Source organism: Carcharhinus amblyrhynchos, chromosome 30 (assembly GCF_965287045.1).
Source record: "Carcharhinus amblyrhynchos chromosome 30, sCarAmb.v2.hapA, whole genome shotgun sequence".
Classification (NCBI taxonomy): Eukaryota; Metazoa; Chordata; class Chondrichthyes; order Carcharhiniformes; family Carcharhinidae; genus Carcharhinus; species Carcharhinus amblyrhynchos.
The window spans coordinates 20,911,635-20,938,842 of NC_137353.1; the positions used below are offsets into that span (position 1 = coordinate 20,911,635).

The window sequence follows — 27,208 nt, forward strand, 5'->3', positions numbered from 1 at the left end:
TCTTTTTATTAATGACAATTTTAATATACACTTTTGAGGAGTGAAATTAAATACAACACAGCAATAAGAATCTCTATTACATGCACGCAGGCAGAACTGATCCATGGGAAACTGGTACCGTACAGCAAGTACATCTTAGGACGACTGGTCCTGTGAAAAAATGATAATTCCCAAAATTAGAGTTCAATTCAGGAGAATTAGAAAAATGATAATTTTTTGTTAGAGGCACAGAAAACTACATTTATGTTGTTTCACACAAAGTGTGCTTAACAAGTAACAGAAAAAAGATGGATATTAAGCACTTAAATGGGAGAGAAAGAGGGGAAAGAATTAGAGGCAGAGAAGGGCCTTCAGAAGCACAGTGAAATAGAAAAGCATTTGGAAGGAAGTGGCAAGGAAAAAGGATTTGGCAAGAGTGTTCCACATGGAACGGATCTACAGCTTTATGATCAATTTTGTTCTCATCTGTGTTGGCAGAGGCCAAGGAACAAATCAACTTCATGGCCTCAGTTGGAGAAATTCTGTACATGTGAAGCAGCAACAAAAAGAGAAAGATGGCTGGGCATTTGGCGGTGGCGGGGGGCGGGGGAGGAGAGAAGAGGGAGAGAGAGATGTGGGGGTGGATGCACACTCTCTCCTGGCTGTACACGTCACTCCCAGTTTGATCTTGACCACGCAAGCCTAATTTCAGTTAAAATGCAATCGTGTCACATATACCATACAAGCTCAAATTTAGCTGAGATTAAACAATTGCAGCACAGCTTCTGTTCCCATTGTAATTTGTGTGTCGACCAATCTCAATTATATTTTTGTTGTAATGGGATGAAGCTTTAGGAGGTGAATTTCAGTATTTCAGTTTCATTCCAAGTTCAGTGATTTACAACCAAGCTAAACAAAAGGCGTGCTACATTTCTAGCTTATCTTGAGTTATTATTACTTGTGACCCATCCAGAAAGCTCCTCGCTGAAGTCAGTTTCATGGGTCCTGACTACTCTTTCGAATCTATAAGGGGTCACCCCCTTCATAATGCTGACAAAATATTTACCTACAGAGGGACTGATAGCGAGTCTGATCTCCTCACCGGAGACTATAGTTTGTAGCAGGGGAATTGTATCTGACCACCAACATCCAGCCACCTCACAAAGATTATAAATTTACACAAAATCCAATACACTATTCTGGATAAAAAGACGCAAATCATAAAATCCTACAGAGGAGGCTGCCATTTGGCCCATGGAGTCAGCACCGACTCAGCATCTGGCCAGGCCCATAACCCCATGTATTTACCCCACTACTTTTCCTATACACTAGGACACAAAGGGGCAATTTAGCACAGCTAATCCACCTAGCCTGCACATCTTTGGGCCATTGCAGCTTAAAGTACAGGCCATACTTCTTGGTATTACAGAATCAGAATTTATTCTCTGATTCGAGAATAAAACATTCAACTGCTATGTAACTCAGCACTGAAATAGAGCTCATCATTTAAAAAATGAATCAATTTCATATTTCTAATTAACAAAAAAATTAATCAGCCTCTACTGGAAAGCTTGCAAAACAACCATCACTTGAAATTGGCTGAAGCTTCCTCAGGAAGATGCTGGTATTTTGCTAAAGTGTTTCATTAAGATTCAACCACACAAGCAATATTTTACATGAATGGTGATAGGGAAATTGCGTGCGATCTCATTGCCCTTTGGTCTAGGTTGGAAAAAACAAATTTTGGTTATCTACCCTTTACCCCTTGCTGCACCATGCACGTGTGCAAATATCAGGCTATGTAGATTCGCTATATTCCTGATAGTTAATTACATTTTTTCTGTTGAACACAGATCTCAAGAACCTGATTCTATGTTTAGATGTCCTACAGCTACTATTTGCAAGATCAGTAAGTAGATAAATATTTTGCAAATATGTAGTTCAAGGGAAATGAAGGAAACATACGCTCAAGAAAATAGTTCATGAATATTTTGAATTCACTTGGCAGGCATCCTTGTGCGGAGACAGAGGAACTGGTCAATGTCCATGACACAATATTCTATAGAGAAGGAAATCTGCCATCCTTACCTGATTCCGGCCTACACGTGACTCCAGAGCCACAGCAGTGAGGTCGACTCTCAAACATCCTCTGGACAAGAGGACCAGGGATGGGCAATAAATGCTGGCCAGCCAGTGTTGCCCATATCCCACAGATGAATAAAAAGAAACAGGAACTGCAATAATAGTCACTAAAAAGTTGGAGACAAATCACAACCATGGTGCAAGATTCCCCAATCCACTGACCTCACTTGTGTCTACAACATCCAGTAGGGAGTTGATTTAGATAATCTGCCTTCCCCTCAATCTGAAGCGATGGCCCACCACATTGATCAACTCCTACCCAGTAGAATTTATGGCAAGAGTTTGGCAGAAATGCAGGAGACTACTAGGTCTAGTCCCCTTTGACCATAATTCTAGTTTGCTTGCATGTATCAGCAGGTGCACCCTGCCAGGGTCCAACAGAAGTTGAAGGAAAACTATGAAGAGATTATCTGATTCTCCCAGCATCCCCAAATTGTAATGTTGATCAAAATATCAAAGATACATACAGTACTGGTACTCACTTTGACAAACTTTCCATACATAAGATATGGAGACTGGAAATCATTCTGGCAGTTGGCATAGGCCATTCCTAAACCCATTCCTGTACCAAAGCTAATAGGCCAAGTGCGCCCTGGACACAGGAAAAACAGAACATTAGGCTCAATGCAAATACCAGGAGCATGGAAATAATTAAAATACATTTTGCAATTTATTTACTCAAATGCCACGACAGACTCAATTGCTTCTGTTTCATAGAATAGTACAGCGTAGGAGGTTGCTATTCAGCCCAAGTTCTGTGTTGCCTCTTTTAGAGAGCTGTTTAGTCCCATGCCCACTAATACTCTCATATCTTTGCAAGCTTTTCTCCTTCAAGTATTAATTCAATTCCCCTTTGAATGCAGCTACACAATTTGTATCCAGTTTTCTGGCAGACAGTGCATTCCAAATTCACTCTTTTCCTTTGTCTTCTGAAGCCACATGTTTATTTCATAGCCACAGTACAAAATGAAGCACCTCATTCAAGTGACTATTCTTCACAGGTCCGTTTAGGGAGTGAGTGTCAGTACACTACTCAATCATGGCAGGAGGAGGATGGGACAATGAAGCCCAGCCTAGTACTTACAACATCACCCAGTGGTAGGTGGTACAGTGGCACAATGATTAGCACTGCTGGCTCATAGCGTCAGGGACCGGTGTTTGAATTCCGTCTCGAGTCGCTGTCTGCAAAGTCTGCACATTCTCCCAGTGTCTCTGTGGGCTTCCTCTGTATTTTCTCCTACAGCGTGAAAGATGCACTGATTAGGTGCATTGGAAAATTTTCCCTCAGGTGCCAGAGCGTGGCGACTAGGGGATTTTTCACAGTATTGTAGCAATGTTAATGTAAGCCTGCTTGTGACACTAACAAACTTTATTGGCTTGCCAGAAATGCTCAGGAGGTACAACTCTGAGGGAGTTTGCTCTTCAGTTGTGCTGTCTGACCAACCTTGCCCCTGAAAGTTGCTAACTCAGTATAGACCAAGAGCTATGTGGTTCAGTTACAAAATGGTTGATGCATTTAACAGAGTTATGGAGAGGAGCAAGACTGATAATCATTTTCATGAACGTATCAAACCACAGCTTTGCTTTTCCTGGGCCATAATGGCAGCAGCACCCACAATACTGCTCAGTCATCCTATTAGAAATCATTTTACCATCCTCCGGTTTATATCTTCCCAGATTTTGCTTCTCACAATTATGACAGACACACGATCATTTACTGTTCCATACACACTCAACCACCACGAACAGCAATACTTACGCTTAAAAGCGACGACGGAAAATACAATTCCTAAGCCAAATCCAACACCTGAAAAGTACAAAAAGATTTTTTCAGAACATGAAAATTTAACTATCAAAAGCCATAAACTAAAGTACTATAAAGTCCTATAAACTGTTTGGATTAGTGGCATTGCAGCATTTAATGTTTCTGCACACTGAGCTGGAAGAGTTATCTATCTCAGTTTTGTAGCTTGTTAATAACCTAATGTTGAGCCAAACAATGCTGGAATGGTCTGTAGACCTCTCCTCTCAGGCCTCAAGCATCATCAGGGTGGGGGGAGTGGTGGTGGTGGTGGTGTTAAGAAAGTTTGGGCTTTTCATCTTGAAAAAGAATCTTCCTTTGGGGCAACTAACACAATTATAACTTGGAGTCAAGTCATGGTGTTCAACAAATTGCAGGAACTACTGCAGGGGAGAAAACTTCCGCCTGCACAACTGTGAATTTCAGCTTGTCTGGCACTATTAGTCTTAACAGATTGATTGTATAAAGAGAGAGGTACCTCCTAACTCAAGCTAATAAATGAACACACTTCAACTCAGCGCTAATTAGCTCCATGTCAAAGGCTTCAGGACCAGACCTACCCGCTCCGAAACAAAGTTTACAGTTTTTTTATATTTTTACATTGAGAGCTCCCTGATGGCTTGATGGGATTATCAGGGATGTAGCTGAGACTTACAAACTAAGAGATCTCAGATTCAATCATCAGTTTATCTGGGGCAATCTCAGTGAGAAAGATGGCTGAGCTTTCCAAACCCAAGTGAATGATAGCTGCAAGCGGGCACGTGGATGCTGACTGACAATCCAGGGCCTAGTTGTGAAGTCCACATGAATAACGTGTGCTTTGGTGATGTACTGTACCCCAGCAAGTAGTTAGTGTCTTTGGGGACAGGTGGTGGGGTGGAGAACAACATATTCTGGAGAAATAAATCCATCAAGCTAGAGTTCAGGGTACAAAATGTAGAAATTAATTTTCAAAACAAATCAGTTACTAGCTAAAAGGAATTGAAAATGTATACACAACAATCTCACATCAAGCCAACACCTTAGATTACCGCAAGCAGACAATTTGGGCACTAAATTAGCAATCAAATTTTAAATCTTAAAATCGCAGTTTTTATGCAGCATGCAAGGAATTACCAAACTAGAATAACCATGTCCTCAATATTTACGTGCACAGTGCTATATAGCAGAAATATTGGTTACAATCTTTATTTATTGTCACATTAGCGTACAGTGAAAAGTATTGTTTCTTGCACACTATACAAAGCATACCATAGCTCGAGTGTAGATCAACTTCACGAGGCAGGTCAATTCAAAAGTTTGATAGCAACAGGGAAGAAGCTGCTCTTTAGTCGGTTGCTACGTGCCTTCAGGCTTTTGTATCTTTCTTTAAGAAAAGGTGGTGGAAGAGGTACATCTGGGGTTGGAGAGGTCTTGTCTATGCTGGCTGCTTTTCTGAGGTCGCGGAAAGTGTAGACAGAATCAAATCGATGGGAGGCTGGTTTGCACAACGGACTGGGCTTTGTTCACTACCCTTTGCAGATTTTTGCAGTTTTGGACAGAGCAGGAACCATATCAAGCAGTGATACAAACAGGAAGAATACTTTCTATAATGTGTCTATAAAAACTAGTGACAGCTGTAGTGGACATGCAAAATTTCTTTAACTCCTGAGAAAGTAGAGGCATTGGTGAGCTTTTTAACAATAGCATTGGCATGGAGACCAGGACATGTTGGTGGTCTGGACTGCTGGAAAGTTGAAGCTCTCGACCATTTCCAATTTGTCCCTGTTGATGTGGCATGTCCTCCATTACGCTTCCTGAAGTCGATGACTCTCTCTCATTTGTTTTGTTGACATTGAGGGAGGGATTATTGTCGTCAGTCTTATTGGATATAGGAACACTGTGGGTACACTGCAGGACTTTGAATGTTATAACATTTTTCAAGAATGGGAGCCAGTCAGCCTGCCATCGGTGGTGGGGAAGCTACTGGCACAACTCATGGATAAAATAACCTTACATTTGGAAAGGCTTGAATCAAGAGGAGCCAGGGTGGATTTGTTAAAGGCAAAACATGTCTGTCTAATTTTGTTGAATTCTTAAATCAAGTAACAGAAAAAGTTGATCACGGTAGTTCAGTAGATGTTGCATATTTTGACATTCAGAAGGTACTGGATGAAGTGCCGTACAGAAGGCTTATTAAGAAGATAGCAGCCTGTGGAATTAAAGAGAGAGTGGCAGCGTGGACAAAATTAAATCTTTGACATAAAGCAAAGGGGTGGTGGGTGAAAGTCTTTCAGACTGAAAGATGGCTTTCAGTGGTGTTTCCCAAGGATCATTATTGGATCCCTTGCATTTGGCATTTTTATATCAATGATCCAGACACTGGTGCAAGGAGCAGCACTGTAAAATTAGATGGTGCAAAACTCAGCAAAGTAATACATAGGGATAAGGATAGCTCTAGGTTTCAGGATGATACAGACCAGAAGCTGAAATGGGTATAAACTAGGCAGATTGAGCTCAATGCAGAGAGGTGTTGCACTTTGGTAGGACTAATGTGGAAATACAGTAGACTACTATAGTTTATAATACTTTAAAAAATGTAGATGAGCAGAGAGTCCTTAGTATCAATAGATACAAATATTTAAAGGTGGAAAAACAAGTTAATGTGACTTAAAAAGTATATAGGTTATAGATAGAGGAATGGAATTTAAAGGGACACAGATCATACTGCAACTTTATAAGTCACTGGTTTAGGTGAGCTATTGTGGACAATTCTGCACATCACACTTCAGTAAAGATGTAAAGCACTTGGAAAGGGTGCAGAAGTGTTTTACAAGAATGTTACCAGGCACAAGAGACTTCAGAGGTTAGAAGAGTTGGGACAGCTGTCATTGGGACAGGGAAGGTTAAGAGGTGATAGAAGAGATTTAAAAGATGAGAGGTTTTGATCGTGTGGACAGAGAAAATTATTCCCTCTGGTGACAGGGTCAATACCTAGAGGTCATAGATTAAAATTCATTGATCTAGGAGGGAAGACCTGGAGAGTTTTCCCCCTCTGCGCTGTGGGGATTGGAAATGCTGTACCCAAAATGGTGGTAGGACCAGATTCCATTTAACATTTTAAAAATCTGGCAGCTACTGGAGATTGAGGAATACACACGATTATAAATGAAAAGTGCAGATTTGGGACCAAGTATGTCTGGTCTTTCAAAGGGCCAGTAAGGGAACAATGGGCTGAATGGCCTCCTTATGTTGCAAGTTTCTGTGACTCCTTGAATTTTTAAACTGGCTGATAAATTTGATTAACAGCTTTAAACTTAATCTTCAGTCATGCCACAGTTACAAAAGAACTAATTTAATCTTCCACTGAAGATTTTGGCCATTATACCAGCGAGAATTTGAGAACTTGTTTTGTTCCGAGCATTTTTGAACCTCAAAGCCCACTACAATTAACAATTTCCTAAAATACCGTGCACAGAAATTATACCAAAACTAGTACAAGTTAACCATCAACAAGAATGTACAAAATAGGGAACCATTTCGACCTTTAACCTTCATCTCTGCTGCACACCACCTGTCTCCCAGACAGAGATGCATTAAGGTCTTTTTCTGTTGCCCTTAACCCTAGGGCTGGGGCCCACAAGAAGGGACTTTACAAAGAGGTCAAGTCTGCATTTCGCAACACATCTTTTGTCTTTTTAAGAAAATACATAGTCTCCTCTCTGTTGGAAACTGATTTTCACTAACTACTTAAAATTGCTATGGTAAGTTTGTGAACTTTTACAAAAATAAGCTTTGTACAAGGAATTATTTAATCAGGAGAAAAGCAACGCAGGCATGCAGTCAGTTGATGTTGCAATTAGCTAATTTATGTAGTGGTCACATTTGGATTGCTAAGTCATTTATGTGCAGGAGTGTTAATCATATATAGAACCATGCTTCAAATATTCAAAAAGAAAAAGGTGACATATTTCTATACTAGCTGCTGTATATTGCAAGGATGGAGCTTTGTTTAATCTTTAACAAATATAAGTACATCAAAATATTTATGCAGTCCTGGATAAATGGAACATAGTAGACAGAAGATTCAAGGATATCAAAAAACTCTGCCACTGAGGGGCCTTAGAACTTTGTAATCAGAATTCAAATCAAACTCATGTTGCAGTGCCATCCAGATGATCTACAGCCAAACTAATAAGCTTTAAACTGCTTTATTCTGATGTGCATAAAGGCAAGTTTAATTTATTTGTGTCACAAGTAGGCTTACATTAACACTGCAAAAATCCCCTGGTCACCACACTCTGGTGTCTGTTCTAGCACGTGGAGGGAAAATTTAACAAAGCTAATGCATCTAACCAGCATGCCTTTTGGACTGGGGGAGGAAACCGGAGCACCTGGAGGAAACCCACACAGACATGGAGAGAATGTGCAGACTCCAAATAGACTAGGGAACCCAAGCCGGGGATTAAACCCAGGTCCCTGGCACTGTGAGACAGCACTGTGCCCCCCCCAGAGTAACTGATACTGGGCTAGATGAGGGGCAGAGGGTGTCACACGACTCCTATGGAGTCCAATATACAACTCTGCACTTTATGCAGATGAAAGGCTGGTAGACAAGAAATAAACTCAAAGCTAATCAAAAAGGACAAAGACATTTCAGAGGCTTCACTGAAAAAACATTTTGCTGAACAAAAATATTAGGAGTGTAGTTTTGTGTGGTGCTTGGAATCCCAACTTTCTATCTCAGAGGTGCTCATTTGAGCCAAACTCCAGCCCCGGGCACATTTAACCTCGTGATTTAATAGCAGGAATACATATATGCAATCAGCTAATGACACTTAACAATAGAGCAAGCAAGCAAGCTATGGCCCATTTAAACTTCGAAGGTGGAACCTTCAAAGAGTAGAGATATAACAGGGCTGAAAATCTTGTATAAAATGAGGCCGCAAAACAACCCACTTAAAAATAGACATACATTTATATCAAAACACTTTACAGCCAATGAAATACTTTTCAAGTACAGACACTGCTGTGGGAAACATGGTCACCAAGTGGTGCATTGCAAGCTCCCATAAAGAGCAATGGAAAATGACCAACTAATCTGTCTTTAGTTGTGCTGGGTGAGGGAACAACATTGTATCTAGTTAGGGAAGGCAGTGGCATAGTGATATTGGGCTACTAATCCAGAAACCCAGGATAACGCTCTGGGTACCAGGGTTTAAATCCCCCTTCCCTCCCACCTTGGCAGATTAACAAACGATGAAATATGAATTCAGTGAAAAGAAAATCTGGAATCTGAAACTATTGCTGATTGTTGTAAAAACCCATCTGGTTCACTAATGCCTTTTAGGAGAGGAATCATACTTGGTCTGGCCTATATGCAACTCCAGGAGAGCAACTGCTTTCTGAAATGACATAGCAAGCCAAGGGATGGGCAATAAATGCTGGCCCAGCCAGTGCTGCCTGCATCCTGTGGAAGTGATTGCTCAGCATCCTGGGAGACAAGTGGGTTATGAAAACTGATCAGAATCTCAGTACAAATAAAAGGTCAAAGACACCAGCAGTCCCAACTTACTACTGCCCCATGTGACATCAAGGAAGGTTAAGCAAAGTTAAGTCTATTTCATTAAAGGCACTTCCCTTAAAAATTAAGGGAAACGCCTGCCTTAAGACTATTTCAAATATGACTAAACTTAAGGGGCACTTCAAGACAAATTACTTGACTAGAAACTAAAACTCCCTTCCTTATTAGTTCACATTCTGTACTTAAATTAAGATTTCCAGACCAAAACACGCAAATAACTGAACAATGCACCTCTACTGGAGCATTACCAAATAAAAACTGACAAGTCTGGGACAGGCCGAGATAGAACAAGGTAACGTGAGATGGTTAATGAAGAAATTCCACAAATAAGAGACAGAATAATAAGCAACCAAGAGCTTGCCAGGAGGGAGGGTGGTAGAGAAGAGATGAAGAGAGGATGCAGGATTGGGGGTGCGTGGGGAGGTTGCAACAGCTTGAATAGGACAGGAAGAGAAACAGCACAGAGCTACGCAGAGGGGAGGTTAAGAGAAGGCAATAGCCCAGTGAAGGCAGGCAGGAAAGGACAACTGACTGCAAGATTGGGAGGAGAGTTTGAGCGGAGGTAGGGAGAAATTATTTTGCAGAAAGGACAGAGAGAAAGAAACAGCCTAGCAGGAGAGAAAAGGGAATGACAAAACTGGAGAGGATGGTATCCAAGAGTGGAGTGGGGTGGGGTGGGTAACAAACAGGGTAGAAAGACAGAGGCAGAAGGAATAAGGATCAGAAACAGTGAGAGAATTAGGAAAAGAGAGCATGAGTGAAGTGAAAGAATTAGTATTTCTACAATAGATTCTTTCATTCACTTTTTAACATCGATAACCCCAAGTTTGCTGTAAACACATCAACCAGCATGTTAAATAAAGTATCAAGAAATTTCAACCACTAAGTCAGAGAGTTGATGAAGTGTTAACCTCAATAAATCTCCATTCCTGAACTAAGACAGTTTTAAAATAAGCATATAACAGATGGATTTGGATCTCGATATATTGGTCCAGGTGGGTAAAATTCCAAGGTAAACTGTCAAATATTGTTAAAAATTGCAGCTTCAGAAAATGCACCAGAGACTGCCACAGTTAAAGTCAACAAGGAAACTGGGCTAGTACTAAAGAGATCAGCAACACGTTTGAGATAAGCAATCTTTTACACTCCTCTCAAATCATTTTTGCTAACCTTGGTAGAGTTTGATACAGTAAAGTTTATTTATTAGTCACAAGTTGGCTTACACTAACACTGCAATGAAGTTACTGAGAGAATCCCCTAGTTGCCACACCCTGGCGCCTGTTCATGTACACTAAGGGAGAAATTAGCATGGCCAATGCACCTAACCAGCATGTCTTTTGGGCTATGGGAGGAAGCCAGAACACCTGGACAAAACCCACACAGACACAGAGAATGTGCAGACTTCACACAGACAGTGGCCCAAGCTGGGAATTGAACACAGGTCCCTGGTGCTGTAAGGCAACAGTGCTAACCACTGTGCCGCCCATTACACAATTACATGATTCACATAATTAATACTATTTCTTTCTGAAGATTGGCCTTCCTGCCAATATTACCTTCACTACCCAATCTAGCTGTTTCCTTATAAATGGAGATTTTGACAGGCATTTCCTTTTCTGAGCTTTCCCTGAAATCAATGTTGATTTTGTTAATATTGACTAATAGCATGGCTGGCATTTATCACTCTGCCTTTGTACTCACATCTTCAGGCTTAGGGTATAACCTGAATGTGCTGACCATTTTGCTACCTCAATACCACATGTAGTGTTCAGCCCAAATAATTCAACCTCTCTTGCAGAATACTTCTGAAGCCCAAATCTAATGACCTGGCTGTCACAGAAACTTCTGACCCATTTCACTGCACAAAGTTGCCAGATGGCTCTTGGGATTTAAACTGTTTTTATAATTTGATACTGATTGATGGAAACAAGTATCACATTAAATTAAATAGTACAAGAGCAATTAGCCTGGCCACTAGCCTTAAATGTAAAAGTGGTTTCAGAATGGAACAGAAGTCTTATTGTGCTCCAAAACATTAATATGCCATTCAGTGCTCCCACAATATCTGTATTATTTATGAAGTGCACTAATGGTAGTTTATGCTGTGGATCAGATTCTATTGGGACTAGATGGAGAATGCCAAAACTCATTTAAAATGTGACCTTTATAACCCTTCAGTAAGAGGTGGCCTTCGTTATTCATTTCCAGACTAAATTTGAGCTCGCTGCTTCAGACTAGCAGTGTTTTATCAAGGTATTTTAATATCAATTTGAGTGCCCCAATTTAGGATCTTAACAATACAGAGTACAACCTCAGCGAGAGGATTTCAGTACAGGCGCAGTCATGACTTGCTGCAATTAAAGAGAGCTTTTGGTCTCCTTACCTGAGGGGATGTTCTTGCTATAGACAGAGTGCAGCAAAAGTTTGCGGGACTGACACATGAGGAGAGATTGAGTTGGATAAGATTATATTTACTGGAGTTTAGAAAAATGGGAGAGAGGTCATGGAGGAAGGTTGTTCCCGATGGCAGGAGAGTACAGAAACAGCAGCTGCAGTCAAAGGATACAAGGTATATCATTTAGGACTGAGATGAGGAGAAATTTCTTCACCCAGAGAGGGGTAAGCCTGTGGAATTCACTACCACCAAAAGCAGCTGAAGCCAAAACACTGTTTTCAGAAGTAGAAATAGCTCCTGGGGCTAAAGGGAATCAAAGGATGAGGGAAAGTGGGAATGAGTTACTCAGCTAATGATCAGCTATAATCATAATGAATGAGCTCTAAGGGCTGAATGGACTACTCATGCTTCTATTTTCTATGCTTAAAGGCAAAATGATTTTTTTATATGAAGATTCAATTGGTGCAAAATAGACAAGATCTTTTGATCTCTTTAAAAGTGAAAAAAATCTGAAAAGAAAGGTTAATGATTTAATAAAGGTAATCATGCTAAATCAGCCATATAGATAAAGAAAGTACATTGTCATGCTGCATCTGCCTTTGTGCAGTAATTTGAAATGGTAATTTAGCTAATGGGTCTTTAGTAACTACAAACAGACGGCCTTGTTTTCATATTTTTGGCTCTTTCTTGAATTGTAAGTGCCAATGGTATAAAATTATGAAAACTGCAGTGATCTATGTAGTCTGAGATTACAAAAATTACTGGCTAGATTCAGATAAAATATCCCTTCTTCCCCTAAATTTCCCTTTTCCTAGTCCCCACCAAATTTTCTTTGCCTGTGTCCCATTCTTCATGCCCAGGCTGGCAATGTGCCCGCAAATGAATTGAAGCCAGGAATCACCCCACCATGGCTGAGTTCTAATCTCTTATACCACAGTCCACACACTCAACATTACTTAGACTAGAAGGACAAAATTACATCTATTCGCACTGCAAGGCATGCAGGTAACAGCATCAATTCTAAGACTTCTATTTCTATTGCCTCAAAATTGCCAACAGTAACAGGAAACTACTATTAAACAGAACAAAAGATTTATTTTACTTCATTAGAATTCATAAGTATTTTAATTTTTGTTTAAAGACAATATCGTGCAGACATGCCAAATGCTGGAAAGCACCTGATTACATGAATGAGTAAACTCAGGGAACAAATGGAATTAAACTTCCCCTCTCAGTAAGATCAATTTGACATTGTCTCCCTTGGTTTGGAAAAATTATGCATTGCTGAGGGGTAGCCTCTCTAATGCAAGTTCCATTCAGCCCCTTACTCATTCTGCATTTGACCTTGTAGTGATTGATGGTGCCACTGGCCACACAATGAGCTATTCCATTTCCCCCAGTACCAACAGACCTCCCTGAGCAATTATTAGCAAAACTAAAAGCCAAATAGAACAAGTTACATTAACAGAAGAAAACATAACTTAAAGCAAATTAATGTCTAGTTTTGGTATTGATAGGGAGTAGGTATTAGTCAGAACACAAGCAAGACAAGGAATCAGCTTAGTATCTCATCCAAAAGGACAGTTCCAATAATAAAACATTTTTCAGCACAAAACGACGGTGGTAACTATAATTGCAAGCTGAAATCCAATATATGATGCACAAACCCATATTCTTTTGGCCCTGAGAGGGCAATTCTTTACTTATAATGTAGACATTTGGCATAGAATCCCAGCCATTTTGGAGCATCAGCAATTGTGGTAAGCCAATACATGGAGCAGCTGAAAGGAGGGCATCTTACACAAAAGAGCTGAACTCCAGAGGTGAGAGTGATTGTCCTTAATTTGATCGAGTGTGGTATCAAGGAGAGCTATGGGAGTCAATGGGAATTGCGGCAGAGAGGCGAGAGATAAAAAAAGAGACCATCTACTGGTTGGAATCATAGCTGGCACATAAGATGGCTGTGGTGGCTGGAACTCAATCACCTCAGCTCCACAATAGCACTGCTGCAGTTCCTCAGGGTAGTGTCCCAGGCGCAACCATCTTCAGCTGCTTCAATGATCTTCCTTCCATCGTAAGATCAGAAATGGGGATGTTCACTGATGACTGCACAACATTCAGCATCATTTGTGACTCAGATACTGAAGTAATCCATGTCCAAATGCAGCAAAACTTGGACAACATCCAGGCTTGGGCTGACAAATGGCAAGTAACATGTGCACCACACAAGTGCCAAACAATGGCCATCTCCAACAAGAGGATCTAATAATCGCCCCTTGACATTCAATGCCATTACCATCACTGAATCCTCCCATCAACATCCTGGGGGTTGCCACTGACCAACAAGACTGGTCTTTGCCATATCCTGCAGCCAATAAGGAACAAAAGAACAAAGAAAATTACAACATAGAAGCTGGCCCTATGGCCCTCCAAGCCTGCACCAACCATGCTGCCCGACTTAACTAAAACTCCCTACCCTTTCAGGAACCATATCCTTCTATTCCCATCCTATTCATGTATTTGTCAAGATGCTCCTTAAAAGTCACTACCATATCCACTTCCACTACCTCCCCCGGCATGAGTTCCAGAAATCTGCCTCGTACATCTCCTTTAAACCTTGCCCTTTGCACCTTAAATCTATGCACCTTAGTAATTGACTCTTCCACCCTGGGAAAGAGCTTCTGACTATCCACTCTGTCCATATCTCTCAATCTTGTAGACTTCTATCAGGTCTTCCCTCAACCTCTGTTGCTCCAGTGAGAACAAACCAAGTTTCTCCAACCTCTCCTCACAGCTAATGGTCTCCATACCAGGCAACATCCTGGTACATCTTTTCTGTACCCTCTCCAAAGCCTCCATATCCTTCTGGTAATGTGACAATTGAACACTATATTCCAAGTGCGGCCTAACTAAGGTTCTACAAAGCTGCAACATGACTTGCTAATTTTTAAACTCAATACCACGGCTGATGAAGGCAAGCACGCCATATGCCTTCACGACTACCTTGTCCACCTGCACTGCCACTTTCAGCGACCTGTGCAACTGTACACCCAGATCCCTTTGCCTATCAATACCAAGGGTTCTGCCATTTACTGTATATTTCCTACCTGTATTAGACCTTCCAAAATGCATTACCTCACATTTGTCTAGATTAAATTCCATCTGCCATCTCTCCCAAGTCTCCAACTGATCTATATCGTGCTGCATCCTCCGAAGGTCCTCGTCGCTTTCCGCAAATCCACCAACCTTTGTGTTGTCTGCAAACTTAATCAATCCAGTTACATTTTCCTCCAAATCACATATATATATTACAAAGGTCCCAGCACTGATCCCTGAGGAACGCCACTTGTCACAGCCCTCCATTCAGAAAGCATCCTTCCACTGTCACCCTGTCTTTGACCAAGCCAGTTTTGTATCCACCTTGCCAGCTCACCTGATCTCATGTGACTTCACCTTCTGCATCAATCTGCCATGAGGAACCTTGTGAAAGGCCTTACTGAAGTCCATGTCGACAACAAACATCGTCATACCCTCAATCATCTTCATCACTTCCTCAAAAAACTCAAGTTCATGAGACATGACCTCCCCGTCACAAAACCATGTTGCCTCTTGTTGATTCATCCACTTATTTCCAAGTGGGAATAAATCCTGTCTCAAAGAATCCTCTCCAATAATTTCCCTACTACTGACATAAGGCTCACAAGCCTGTAATTATCTGGATTATTCTTGTTCCCCTTCTTAAACAAAGGACCAACACTGGCTACTCTCCAATCCTCTGGAACCTCCCCTCACTGAGCAGAGACTTATAGCCAAGTTCCACACACGAGGACAGCCTCAACCAGGATACTGGGTTCATGTCACACTATCTGTAACCCCCACAACTTGCCTGGACTTGCAAAATCTCACTAACTTTCCTGCCTGGAAACAACACACATCCTTTTAACCTGTGCTTAAAGCTCTCTCCATTCACATTGTCTGTACCTTTAAAAATTGATTAGCTGTAAAGACTCACATTCCAATCATTATGCATGTAAATTGAGTTTGTGTCTTTGTGCCCTGTCTGTGATCAGAACTCCCACCCACCTGACGAAGGAACGTGTTCCAAAAGCTTGGGGCGTTTGCTACAAATAAACTTGTTGGACTTTAAGCTGGTGTTGAGAGATTTCTTTCTGTTGTACCTCCCCTGTAGCCAGTGAAGATATAAAGATTTCTCTCAAGACCCCAGCAATTTCCTCCCTTGCCTCTCTCAGACCCTGGGGATATGTTTACCTTAATGTTTCTCAAGAACCCAAATACTGCCTCCTTTTTGATCTCCTGACTAACCTCCTGACTCCCCAAAGTCTGTCCACCATCTAAAAGGCACGAGAGAAGTGTTATGGAATACTCTCCTGGATGGGTGCAGCTCCAACACAAGAAATCCTCCACAATCCAGGACAAAGCAGTCCACTCATTTGCTACCTCTTCCACATTCAATTCCTCCACCACCGATGAACAGTAGCAACCATGCGTACCATCTACGAGATGCACTGCAGGAACTCACCAAGTTACTTTTGGTAGCACCTTTCAAACATACAACCAGTACCATCTAGAAGGACATGGGCAGCAGATACATGAGAACACCACCACCTGGAAGACCCTGTCCAAGCCACTCACCAACTTGACTAAGAAATATATTGCCATTTCTTCAGTGTCGCTGCGAAAAAAAATCCTGGAATTCCTTCCCTAACAGCATTATGGGTACACCTACACGGCAGGGACTGCAGTGTTCCAAAAGGCAGCTCACTACCACTTTCTCAAGGGCGACCAAGGAGGGGCAATAAAATGTTGGTCGGTGATATACAGATTCTTCAAATGGATAAAAAAGTAAAAGAGCAAAATATATTTAAATAGTGTGGAGGTACAAAATACTTCCTTCCTCAGTGGGACTGGTGGGCAGGGTGAATGCCAAATGGAATTATGGCAATAGTGCCTGAATAAAGGACACAATACTAACAGTATAGAACTTTCCCACTATTGTGTAAGTACGTGTCTCCCATTGATCTAAAATAGTGACTTGGATGAAAGAACTGATTGCATGTTGTTAAATTTGCTGATGACACAAAGGCAGGTAGGAGACTGAGTTGGGAAAATGAAATTAGGAGTCTGCAAAAAGGATTCAGATAGTTTAAATGAGTGGCAAAAAATTGGCAGATAGAGTATAATGTGGGAAATTGTGAACTTGTCCACTTCGGCAGGAAGAACAGAATAGCATCATATTATTTGATTAGAGAGAGATTGCAGAACACTGAGGTACAGAGGGATCTGTGATCTGGTACATAATTTTCAAAAAGTCAGTGTGCATGAACAACAAGTGATTAAGAAATTAACATGCATGTGCAAGTGACTTGGAAGGCAAATGGGATGTTGCTGTTTTTTGCAAAGGGATAAAAGTGAAATTTTGCTACAGTTGTACTGGGCATTGCTGAGACTACATCTCATAGATCATAGAATCCTATAGTGCAGAAAGAGGCCATTCAGCCCACCAAGTCTGCACTGACCACAACCCCATCCACGCCCTACCCCCATATCCCTATATATTTTAACCACTAATCCCTCTAACCTATGCATCTCAGGATACTAAGGGACAATTTTAGCATGGCCAATCCACCTAACCCACACATCTTTGGACTGTGGGAAGAAACCGGAGTACCCGGATAAAACCCACACAGACGAGAAGAATGCGTGAACTCCACATAGACATCTGGTGTACAGTTCAAATTTCCTTATTTAAGAAAAAATATAATTGAATTAGCATTTCAGAAAAGGTTTACTCAACTGATTTCTGGGATGAAGGGTTTGTCCCAGAAGAAAGGTTGAACAGGTTGGGTCAAAATCCATTGGAATTTAGAAGAATGAGAGATGGTCTTAATGAAACATTCAAGATACTAAGAGAACTTGACAGTAGATGTTGACAGAAAGGATGTTTCTCCTGATGGGAGAGACTAGAAGCAGATGCACAGTTTAAAAATAAGGGGTCTCTCATTTAAGACAGATGAGGAGAATTTTTTTCTGAGGTCATTAGTCTGTGGAATTCTATTTCCCAGAGAGCAATGGAGGCAGGAGCATTGAATATGATTAAGGCCTCACTTCAAAGGCAGCAAATTTGTTTTTTTACCTTTACACTACAGATTGAGTGACACATGGGGCTTGGAGAAACACTCGTCATTTCACTTACAGTAACAAGGAGAACTGTATTTTGAATCCAGACATGAGAGACTATCAAATTATTTAGTCTCAAGGATTTAAGGAAAACAAAATTAGGACACTTTTCTACACATGGTTTCAAAATACAAAACTCAGTAAACTGGTGTTATGATGCCGAGCTGTAAAAGATGATATTTCATTAAAACGGTTGGCAAAATTGAAATCTGTTAAGAAAATCCTCACCAACACAACCTTCTTTGTGGTTTTTTTCACTCTTTTTGCTAAAGGTGGTGACTCTTGCTGGGATACAGTGCCATAGCCACAAAATGCCCTCTACTACTTCATCCACATGGAGTTCTTGCTGAATGTGAATAGCCAGTGAAGGCCAAAATTTGACCCGATCTTGTTACCAACACAAGTACACAATCTACCACGGTCACTGTAAAGCCATCAGGAATAAAGATTTGTGTGCCATATGAACTAAAAAGTACCTGGCAGTAAACTAATTACGTATTTCATTCTTCCAGAATTAGCTGTGCAAGGAGACAGTATTTTTAAGTTAGGGCAAAGTACATGTATGAGCAATTTGAAATGATAAATCACATGCAAAGTGCAAAACCACATCAAAAGAAAATGTACTGTTTTTCCTGAAGTGTACTATTACTGATATGTTAGATAAGCCTGGTGAAAACTAAGTAATTGTACATCACCATACTAGAAGATCCCAACCTTGACTTCCAGCTTGTGCAGTTAACTAAGTTCAGCCAAGGCTTCAAGAGGAGCATAGGATGGGCTACAATCAGCTTCGAGGGAAAGAATCGCTTCAAATTCTTGTTTCCGATTACCTAAAAATGACACTTGCTGGGCAGGGGGCGGGGAGGTTCAATCATGAAGGTTAACGACTGTCCATCCAAAGACTGTTCATACATGGCTTACACATGAAGAATTATTATCTGGGGATGGCACTGGTGGTCGGCCACCTCCTCGTGAACTGCACCCCAACATGAGTTAACACCTTCAGGAAGGGGAAAAGAATGGGATAGGTTCATTTAAAACCTTTCTATAATTATGTGCAGCGTTTCCTCCCAATAACCAAGTGAGCAAGAAATCTGTTTCCAAGTCTCTGATTATTTTAGTACAAGCTGTAAACCACATTGATAAACATAATTAACTAAATACAAGTTGCATTTCTAAATGTCATCCAATAAAGTTTGAAACTAAAACAACAAGCTGACACAGCATTATTGCTAACATAATAGCTCCCTTTAAAATTAACAGTTGTTACTATTGATGTTGTGTAGAATATTTTGGTTACAGATTCACTCAGTAAAACACAACACACGCCCAGTTGCAAAAACAGAAAACGCTGAAAGTCTCGGCAAGTCTGACAGTATCTGTGGAGAGAGAAGAGCCAATATTTTGAATCTGGGTGACCCTTCGTCAAAGCATTTTTTGTTTTTGTTTCAGATTTCAGCATCCATAGTAATTTGTGATTATACGCCCTGTTATTTGGCTCGTGATTTTAAAATGACAAAGTTGTTGTTACCTCCCTTCGTAATTTAAGACAACTATTTTCCATAAATATTTAATTTTTGTTTCAAGTCAAAGCACTGCATCAAAGCAGATTCAGAGATTTTCTTGTTCGCGTTGAAATAAGAACAGTATCAGCTGCCACTGACTGTCACAATGTATTGATGCCAGTTTCTTTCTTCCATTCTTGAAGGTGGTTTCCGGTTAGGGTTATTCCACACAGATCTATGTTTCATTATCAAGGTAGTTATTGTCTATGTTTCAGCTAAACTAAACACCAGCAAGCTTATGAATACCAGAGGTATATTGCACTGAACCAAATCTCATCCTTATCTGACGTCCACATATATACACTATCCAATACAAAGATGGATATGAAGAATCTCCAGCTGATACTTACCCTCTGTAGCTCAGGGACATGGAGTTGTAGTCCCTGACTGAGATCAGCTAGTTAGCTCAAAGGCCTGGGGGCTGCTACTTAGAAATTACAACATGAAAAACAGCCACAATTTTTCCAAGCATTCCTTCATTTCAACAGGCATCCTAGTTAATCTGTATTTTTTAAAAAATCATTCAGGTAATGTTGGCAGCATTTGTTGCCAACATTAATTTGTCTCAAATTGAATGGCTTGCTAGGCTACTTCAGAGAGCAGTTAACAATCAACCACATTGTTGTGGATTTGGAGTCTCATGTAGGCCAGACCAGGTAAGGATGGTACATTTCTTTCCCTAAAGGACATTAGTGAACCAGATGGGTTACATTTCACCATCTGTCAAGTGGGATTCAAACACTAGCTCCCAGAGCATTACTCTGGTTTAATCATCCAGTGGCAATGCCACAACATCACCACTACCCCCAACTTCTCATTTGTCCCAATATCCTTAGTGTAAAGGGAGAACTGCAAAAGTAACTGTGCTGACACTAAGGTTTAATATGTTACACATTGACAAATCTAGACAGACCACAAGACACATGACAAATCTAGATCAAACATAAGACATAAGGGTAGATGTTGGCCATTCAGCCCATCAAGTCTGCTGAGATAACCTTTGGCTCCACTCTCCATCTTATCCCCATAAACCTGATGATAGGTTACTAATTTAAAATCTATCTCAGCCTTATATATACACACTTATGACCCAGCCTCTAATTCCTTCTGCAGTAATGAATTCCACAGATTCACTATCGTCAGAAGAAACACCTCAACTCTGCCTTAAATGAGCAATCCCTTACTCTGAGATATATCCTCTAGTCTTAGACTCTCCCACAAGAGGGAACAATCTTTCAGCACCTACCTTATCAAGTCCCATTATGTCTCAATAAGGTTGCCTCACATTCTTCTAAACACCAATGAATATAGGCCTAACCTACACAGCCTCTCCTCGAAAGAAAATCCTTCCATATTCCAGATCAACAATTTACCTTCCCTATTAGTGCTGAACTTGCACACTAGCCTTTTAATGATTTATGACAAGAACCTCCAAATTCCCACTGTGCTGTAGCTTTCAACAGTCTTTCTCCAATTAAATACTACATTCTTTTCTTCTTGCCAAAGTGTGCAACTTTGCAGTTTCCTACATTATATTCCATCTGCCAAGTTTTTGTCCACTCACTTAACCTGTCTAAATCCATCTTTACACTCTGCATCATCCTCACCATTTGCCTTCCCATCTATTTTTCCACAAACTTGGCAAGTGCATTCACTTTGCTTGTCCAAATCATTAATATATATTGTAAATAATTGTGATCCTAGCACTGATCTCTGTGGCACTCCACTAGTTACAGGTTGCCACCCTGGAAATGACTTTCTTATTCCAACTCTGTCTTCTATTAGTTAGCCAATCCACTATCAATGTTCATGCACTACCCATCAAAAACCCCACATACTAACTTTTCTAATGGGTTTAGGCCACTTGAGGGCTTCTAATCATCATTTTAACCAAAAGCAAGTTACTGACATTGAGTTACATCCACCACTTTTTTCACCCATTCACCCTCTTCTCAGCATCCACTTTCAGCTTGCTGCACTTCTCAAAATGGTTTATGCATCTGGAACTTTGGACAACACATTAGGCCCAGGGGTGCCTAAAGTGTGGTGTAAAGAGATTTGGGGGTCATGAGCTGCAAGGCAGCTCAAACTGAATGCTAACGGCTACAAAACCTCTCTAAATGCACATTTTTATTTTGTTGGTGGGGATAGAAATATAGAAACAAGAAGCAGTAGGCCATTCAGTCCTTCAAGCCTGCTGAGCCCAAAGAGCTATTATTTAATTTATGAAATCAGAGCATTTTGGCCTCAACTACATTCTGTGGTCGTGAATTCCACACATTCATCTCTGCGTGAAGAAATTTCTCCTCACCTTAGTTCTAAAAGAACTGCCCCTCATCCTCAAACTATGATCCCTTAGTTCTGGGCTCCCCACCATTGTGAACATTCTTTCTGAATCTACCCTGTCTAATCCTGTTAGAATTTTATACATTTCTATCAGATCCGGTCTCACTCTTTTAAACTGCAGTGAATATAACCCTAAGCAACTTAGTCTCTTCTCATATGACAGACCTGCCATCCCAGGAATCAGTTGGTAAACCTTCACGTATAGCACTCCAGAGCTTGACTGCTACTACAAAGTAAGCCTGGATAAATTCTGTTCATTTAGAAGAAATCCTGACTTTTCCAGACTCGAATTGTTGGCTCTATTCTTTCTCCACAGATGCCGTCAGACCTGCTGAGATTTTCCAGCATTTGCTTCAAATTCCAGCAGCTAATATATTTTGCTTTTAGCTGATTTTTCATCAATTCCCCTGAAGCTCAACTCCTGCTCTCACCCTGTCAACAACTGAAGCTTCCCCTCTCAGCAAGTAAAGCTCCATCCTCTCACAATCCCTCCTCCCACTCTTATACCACCCAAACTTTCACACTGGGTCACAAAATCTGAGGCATTAAAACTACATCAGGAAAGAGTTAAGAGAAGCACTGCTCTCACCCTATATTCAAAGCTCTTATGAGCAACAAACTCAACTACCCAGAATCTTAGCGGTCATAGGTATTCATGTCCACTGAGAAAGTGACTTTAATTCCAGGTTTGTTTTCTATCTTCTAATTACTTTAATCCAATTTACTTCCCATTAATTGCATAGCCAATCTTCTTCAAGTTTCAATTGCTTACTTACACCATCTCAAGTGCATTTCCCTCTTTCACCACATCCATTGCTTTCTTGAAGAAATCCATCAGATTTGTCATGCAAAACCTTCCCTTTTAAACAGCATATTGGGAAATATGGTTTAGCACTACACAGGGTACTGTATCTACGTTAAATTACCAGTATATCATCACAATCTTTCCAATGTCAGATTGTCTCTGCTGATAGCATTTCTCATCTGTAAGCCAGAAGATAATGGGTTCCAAATGCTGCAATGCTGGAGAAGTGACCTTTTATAACAGACATTAAAATCACAGTCTGTGACCATGTCATGATTAAAAAATGATGTTGAGATGCCAGCGTTAGACTGGGGTAAACACAGTAAGAAGTTTGCTACAAATAATCTGTTGGATTTTAACTTGGTGTTGTGTGATTTCTTAGTATGATTAAAAAAGACTGTCTTTCACAACCTCAGAACATCTCAAAGTACTTTACAGCTAATAAAGCACTTTTTGAAGTGGAGTTACTCTTATATGTAAGAAATGCAACAACCAATTTGAACCCAGCAAGGTCTTACAAACAGCTATGTGGTAATGACTAGAAAACCAGTTTGAGTGACATTGAAGGAAGGATAAATATTGACCAGGATAACAGGAATAACTCCACAGTGAGACAGTGCCATGGGCTCTTTTACATCCACCTGAAAATAGTCAAGTCATTGTTTTAACATCTCAGCTGAAGGACAGTAGCTGTGACAGTACAGCATACCCTCAATATTGCACTTATCCTGAAACCACAACTTTCTGGATCAGGTAAATGTGCTATCAACTGAGCAAAGAACGTAAAAAGAACCAGTGGCACCTTTTTGAAGGATAGCAGAAAGAATGCTCAACCAACACCAAGACAACTGTTTTGTTCATCATTTGTGGGATCAGCTGCTACATTTGCCAACAATTTAGTAGTGTCTACACGTCAAAAGTATTAACTCGGTTACAAAGTGCTTTTAGGTGTCAAGTCCTGAAAGGCGCCTACGTAAATACAGTCTTTTTTTAGTCCTTCTTACCAAAGTTTGCAAAGAACAAAGGCAGCAAGAACAATTCTAAATTAGTCCAAGATAACCATCCAGCAACGCGTTTACACTGGTCTTGATATCCATTGCAGAGGAACATAGGAGAAAGAGTTCAAACTGCTTTGCCATTCAATAAGATCATGACTAATCGTCCACTTCAACACCACTTTCCTACATTACCCTCATATCCCTTGAATCATTAGTAACCAGAAATCTATCAATTTTGGTCACGAAGATGGTCAACAATACAGCTTCCTTTGGGATAGAGTATTCCAAAAGTTCACCACCCTCAAGTGAAGAAATTCATCCTCATTTCAAGTCTTAAATGGCCTGCTCCTCATTCAGAGATAATTATCCTGGCTTTAGATTCAACAATGAAAGACATTACAAACATATAGCTCATAACTTTTGTGTGACAAGAGTATTCTACTCAAGCAAACTATTATCATGAACTAAATTAGCTAGTTAACAACCCCTAAAAGGGATCCTGTAACTAAAACTTCAACAGAAACTTAGCAAATTATCATGACCAGGGTTATTAAAAGGATCTAGGCTCCTTTGAGCTGGAATTGAACCAGCTGTGTGCAAGTAATTAACCAATGTGTGCCTCTCATCTGTATACACTTAACCCTCATTTATACAATTAACATGATTCAATCAGAAACTTGGCTAAGAAGGGGCATGGATCATTGGCGAGCACAGAGAGTTTGTGATGAGGTGCTTAAGATGATGGCTTTGGTCTCCCAGTGTAGTGGAAGTAGTAGTGACTCATCCAAGACAAGCAGCCCGACAACAATGATCATCAAGAAAAAGGAGACAATGGATGACAGGAGGGGAAAGTAAGTGCAGACAGAAGTAATAAGAGTTTGAATCTGGGGCGGCTGCAAAAATATTTGCAAATAAAGGAGGAATCCAACCTAGAGGCACAACATTGGATAAGAGGCATTTCCTGGACATAACTGTCCCAGGTTACTCCAAATGCCTTTTGGAAGATGAACTGGATAGTTATGATGGGCACACCTTAATGTGACAGTCAATATTAAATTTTTCTACTGACAGGAAGGGATTGGAGATATGCAATATTTAGTCACTAAAGCACTAGAAACTCCGTAAAGATTAAGAGACCACTGCCACTACCAAGTAAAATATCAAAATCAGGAGAGACTAGATATTTACACAGCTACCCATCAAATCCATAGAGGAAGACAAAGTCAATTTCTATTGATTGTGGGCCTTATGAGGAATGATTCTGAGATTAGTGATGTTTTTCACCTGTGGACTGATGGGTATTTAGATCATTTAAATTCAATTGTCACATTAAAAGGTGTGCCAGTTGCAACAAAAGTCAAATTCATCGATCAAAAGGCATTTGGAGTAAACTGGGAGTGTTATATACAGGATATGTTACTTATTCAATGTTAAGCCTCTAATGGATTCCTTCTTTGTTTACAAATGTATTTTTGCAGCTGCCCCAAACTCAAACTCATTACATCTGTCTGCACTTTTCTCCCCTCGGGATAGCCATTGTTAGACTGCTCACCTTGGATGAACCACCACTACTTCCAGTTGAATATTGGGAAGAACAAAGCCAGCAGACACATTCAATTTGCTTCAATTCATACACGCTAACACAGTACACTCCTTCACTGTATACCAGTTTCACACTCAAGTGATGTTTCAAAACAAATGAGCCCAAACTACTTCTGTCTTCCAGATAAGACATTAGACAGATCCCATTTGTCCTCTCAAGTGGACATAAGAATGCCATGGCACAATGTGAGATATCATAACCAGCATTTATCCAACTATCAAAAGATAAAATATGCTGAGCACAAATTAGCTGCCGTTTGCAAAGAGACTCACACTGATTAAGCTTTTCTTTTAGATGAACTTAAAATATCCCTATTTTGAAGAGCAGAGGAATCATTGCTGTTCTCATGGCCAATGTTTATTCCTTAAACACATCACAAAAATATATCTATGTTAAGCTCAGTAATCAAAAAAATGCTAAGCTACACCTTAATGTTCAAAAGAAATTTCAGAGCTAGTAAATACTTTGGGCATCTCGAAGACACAAAAGATATAATTGTCATATTTATTTATTTATACAGTACCTGTGTAAAACATTAAGGTGTAGCTCAGCATCATTTTTTAATTACTGAACTTAATGTAGGTACATTTGTGATGTGGTTAAGGAATAAACGTTGGCCATGAGAACAGCAATGACTACCCTGTTCTTAAAAATAGGGATTTTTAAGTTCAGCTAAAAGATGGTCTCAGTTTTAACTGTTCATCCAAAAGACTACATCTCCAACAGGGTAGCACTCCCTCAGGGTTGTATTGCTGTCAGCCTTGATTTTTGTGCTCAAGTCCTGGTGAAACAAACACTTAGCCAAAGAAATAGAACCACAATGAGGTTTTAAGCAAGGTTTAGGAGGAGAGAGAAGTGTAGGAGAAAAGATTATCAAGAAGGAAATGCCAGGGCTTAAGGCCCAGATTGCTGAAAGGCACAGCCATTAAGAGTAAGCAAAACAAGTGATGACAAGAGGCAAGAGTTGGAGGAACACAATTCTCAAAGTTGTAGAGATAAAGAGGGACGAGGTTGTGAAGCAATTTGAGCAAATATACAATTACTTTGCTATCAAGACATCCCAGTCAGGCCTGATCTTATCTTCATAAGCATATAAAAATATAGATATTGGGAATCAAAGTCAAAAATACCAGAGAAACACAACACGTACTGTTTCAGGTGTTGGTCTGAGACATTAACTTTTAACGTCTGTTTTTTTCCCCCACAGATAGATTATTCTAATATTTTCTAATCCTGTTCTCACCATACATTCACACACAAGCACACTTCGTAGAAACTGTCAGCTGAATCGGGAACACAAGCTGTGCTGACTTTCAAGGTCAAAGTACCAACCAACACCTACTGTCTCGGCTAAAACAACAGGAAAGACAGTTTAGGGGGCGGCTAATGCCGGTAGGGTCGCAGCCAATCCAGAGCCCAAAGGAGAGAGAGAATTACTGAGTGGGACAGACCCAGGGAACGCCAGCAAAGGCACTCAATCTCTTGTTTTGAAATGTCTGATGATGCGGGGGAAGAGGAAGGCAGTCACTAACTTGCTACCTCAGAGCGGGTTAGACCCACTCAGTGAACGGGCATACTGTCCTAGGCCTACCAGCTAGGCCCAGGGCTCAAGCGCGACCCACTTCACTGTGTCATATGCCGGCCCACCAAAACCAGCTGTGGGCTAAGTACGATGCCCAGCTGCACAGGGACCAACTTTACCTAATTTCAGCAACGCATCTGCCATGCAGCGCTCCACCTTCTTACTCATCTCGTTCTCCGCCATCTTAGACTGCCCGAGCCCCAGCTCTCGCGAGAACTGCCCGAGAGAGAT

At 40.6% G+C, this 27,208-nt stretch overlaps 1 protein-coding gene across 1 annotated transcript; it reads right to left on the minus strand.

Annotated features, from left to right (window-relative positions):
• On the minus strand, nucleotides 1-27,208 carry micos10 (mitochondrial contact site and cristae organizing system subunit 10). The gene is made up of 4 exons (XM_080215102.1): nucleotides 27,097-27,208; nucleotides 3,881-3,928; nucleotides 2,604-2,713; nucleotides 1-150 (listed from the first exon to the last, which is right to left on the minus strand). The coding sequence occupies exons 1-4, from the start codon at nucleotides 27,158-27,160 to the stop codon at nucleotides 136-138; spliced, it is 237 nt and encodes a 78-aa protein (XP_080071228.1). The 5' UTR covers nucleotides 27,161-27,208; the 3' UTR covers nucleotides 1-135.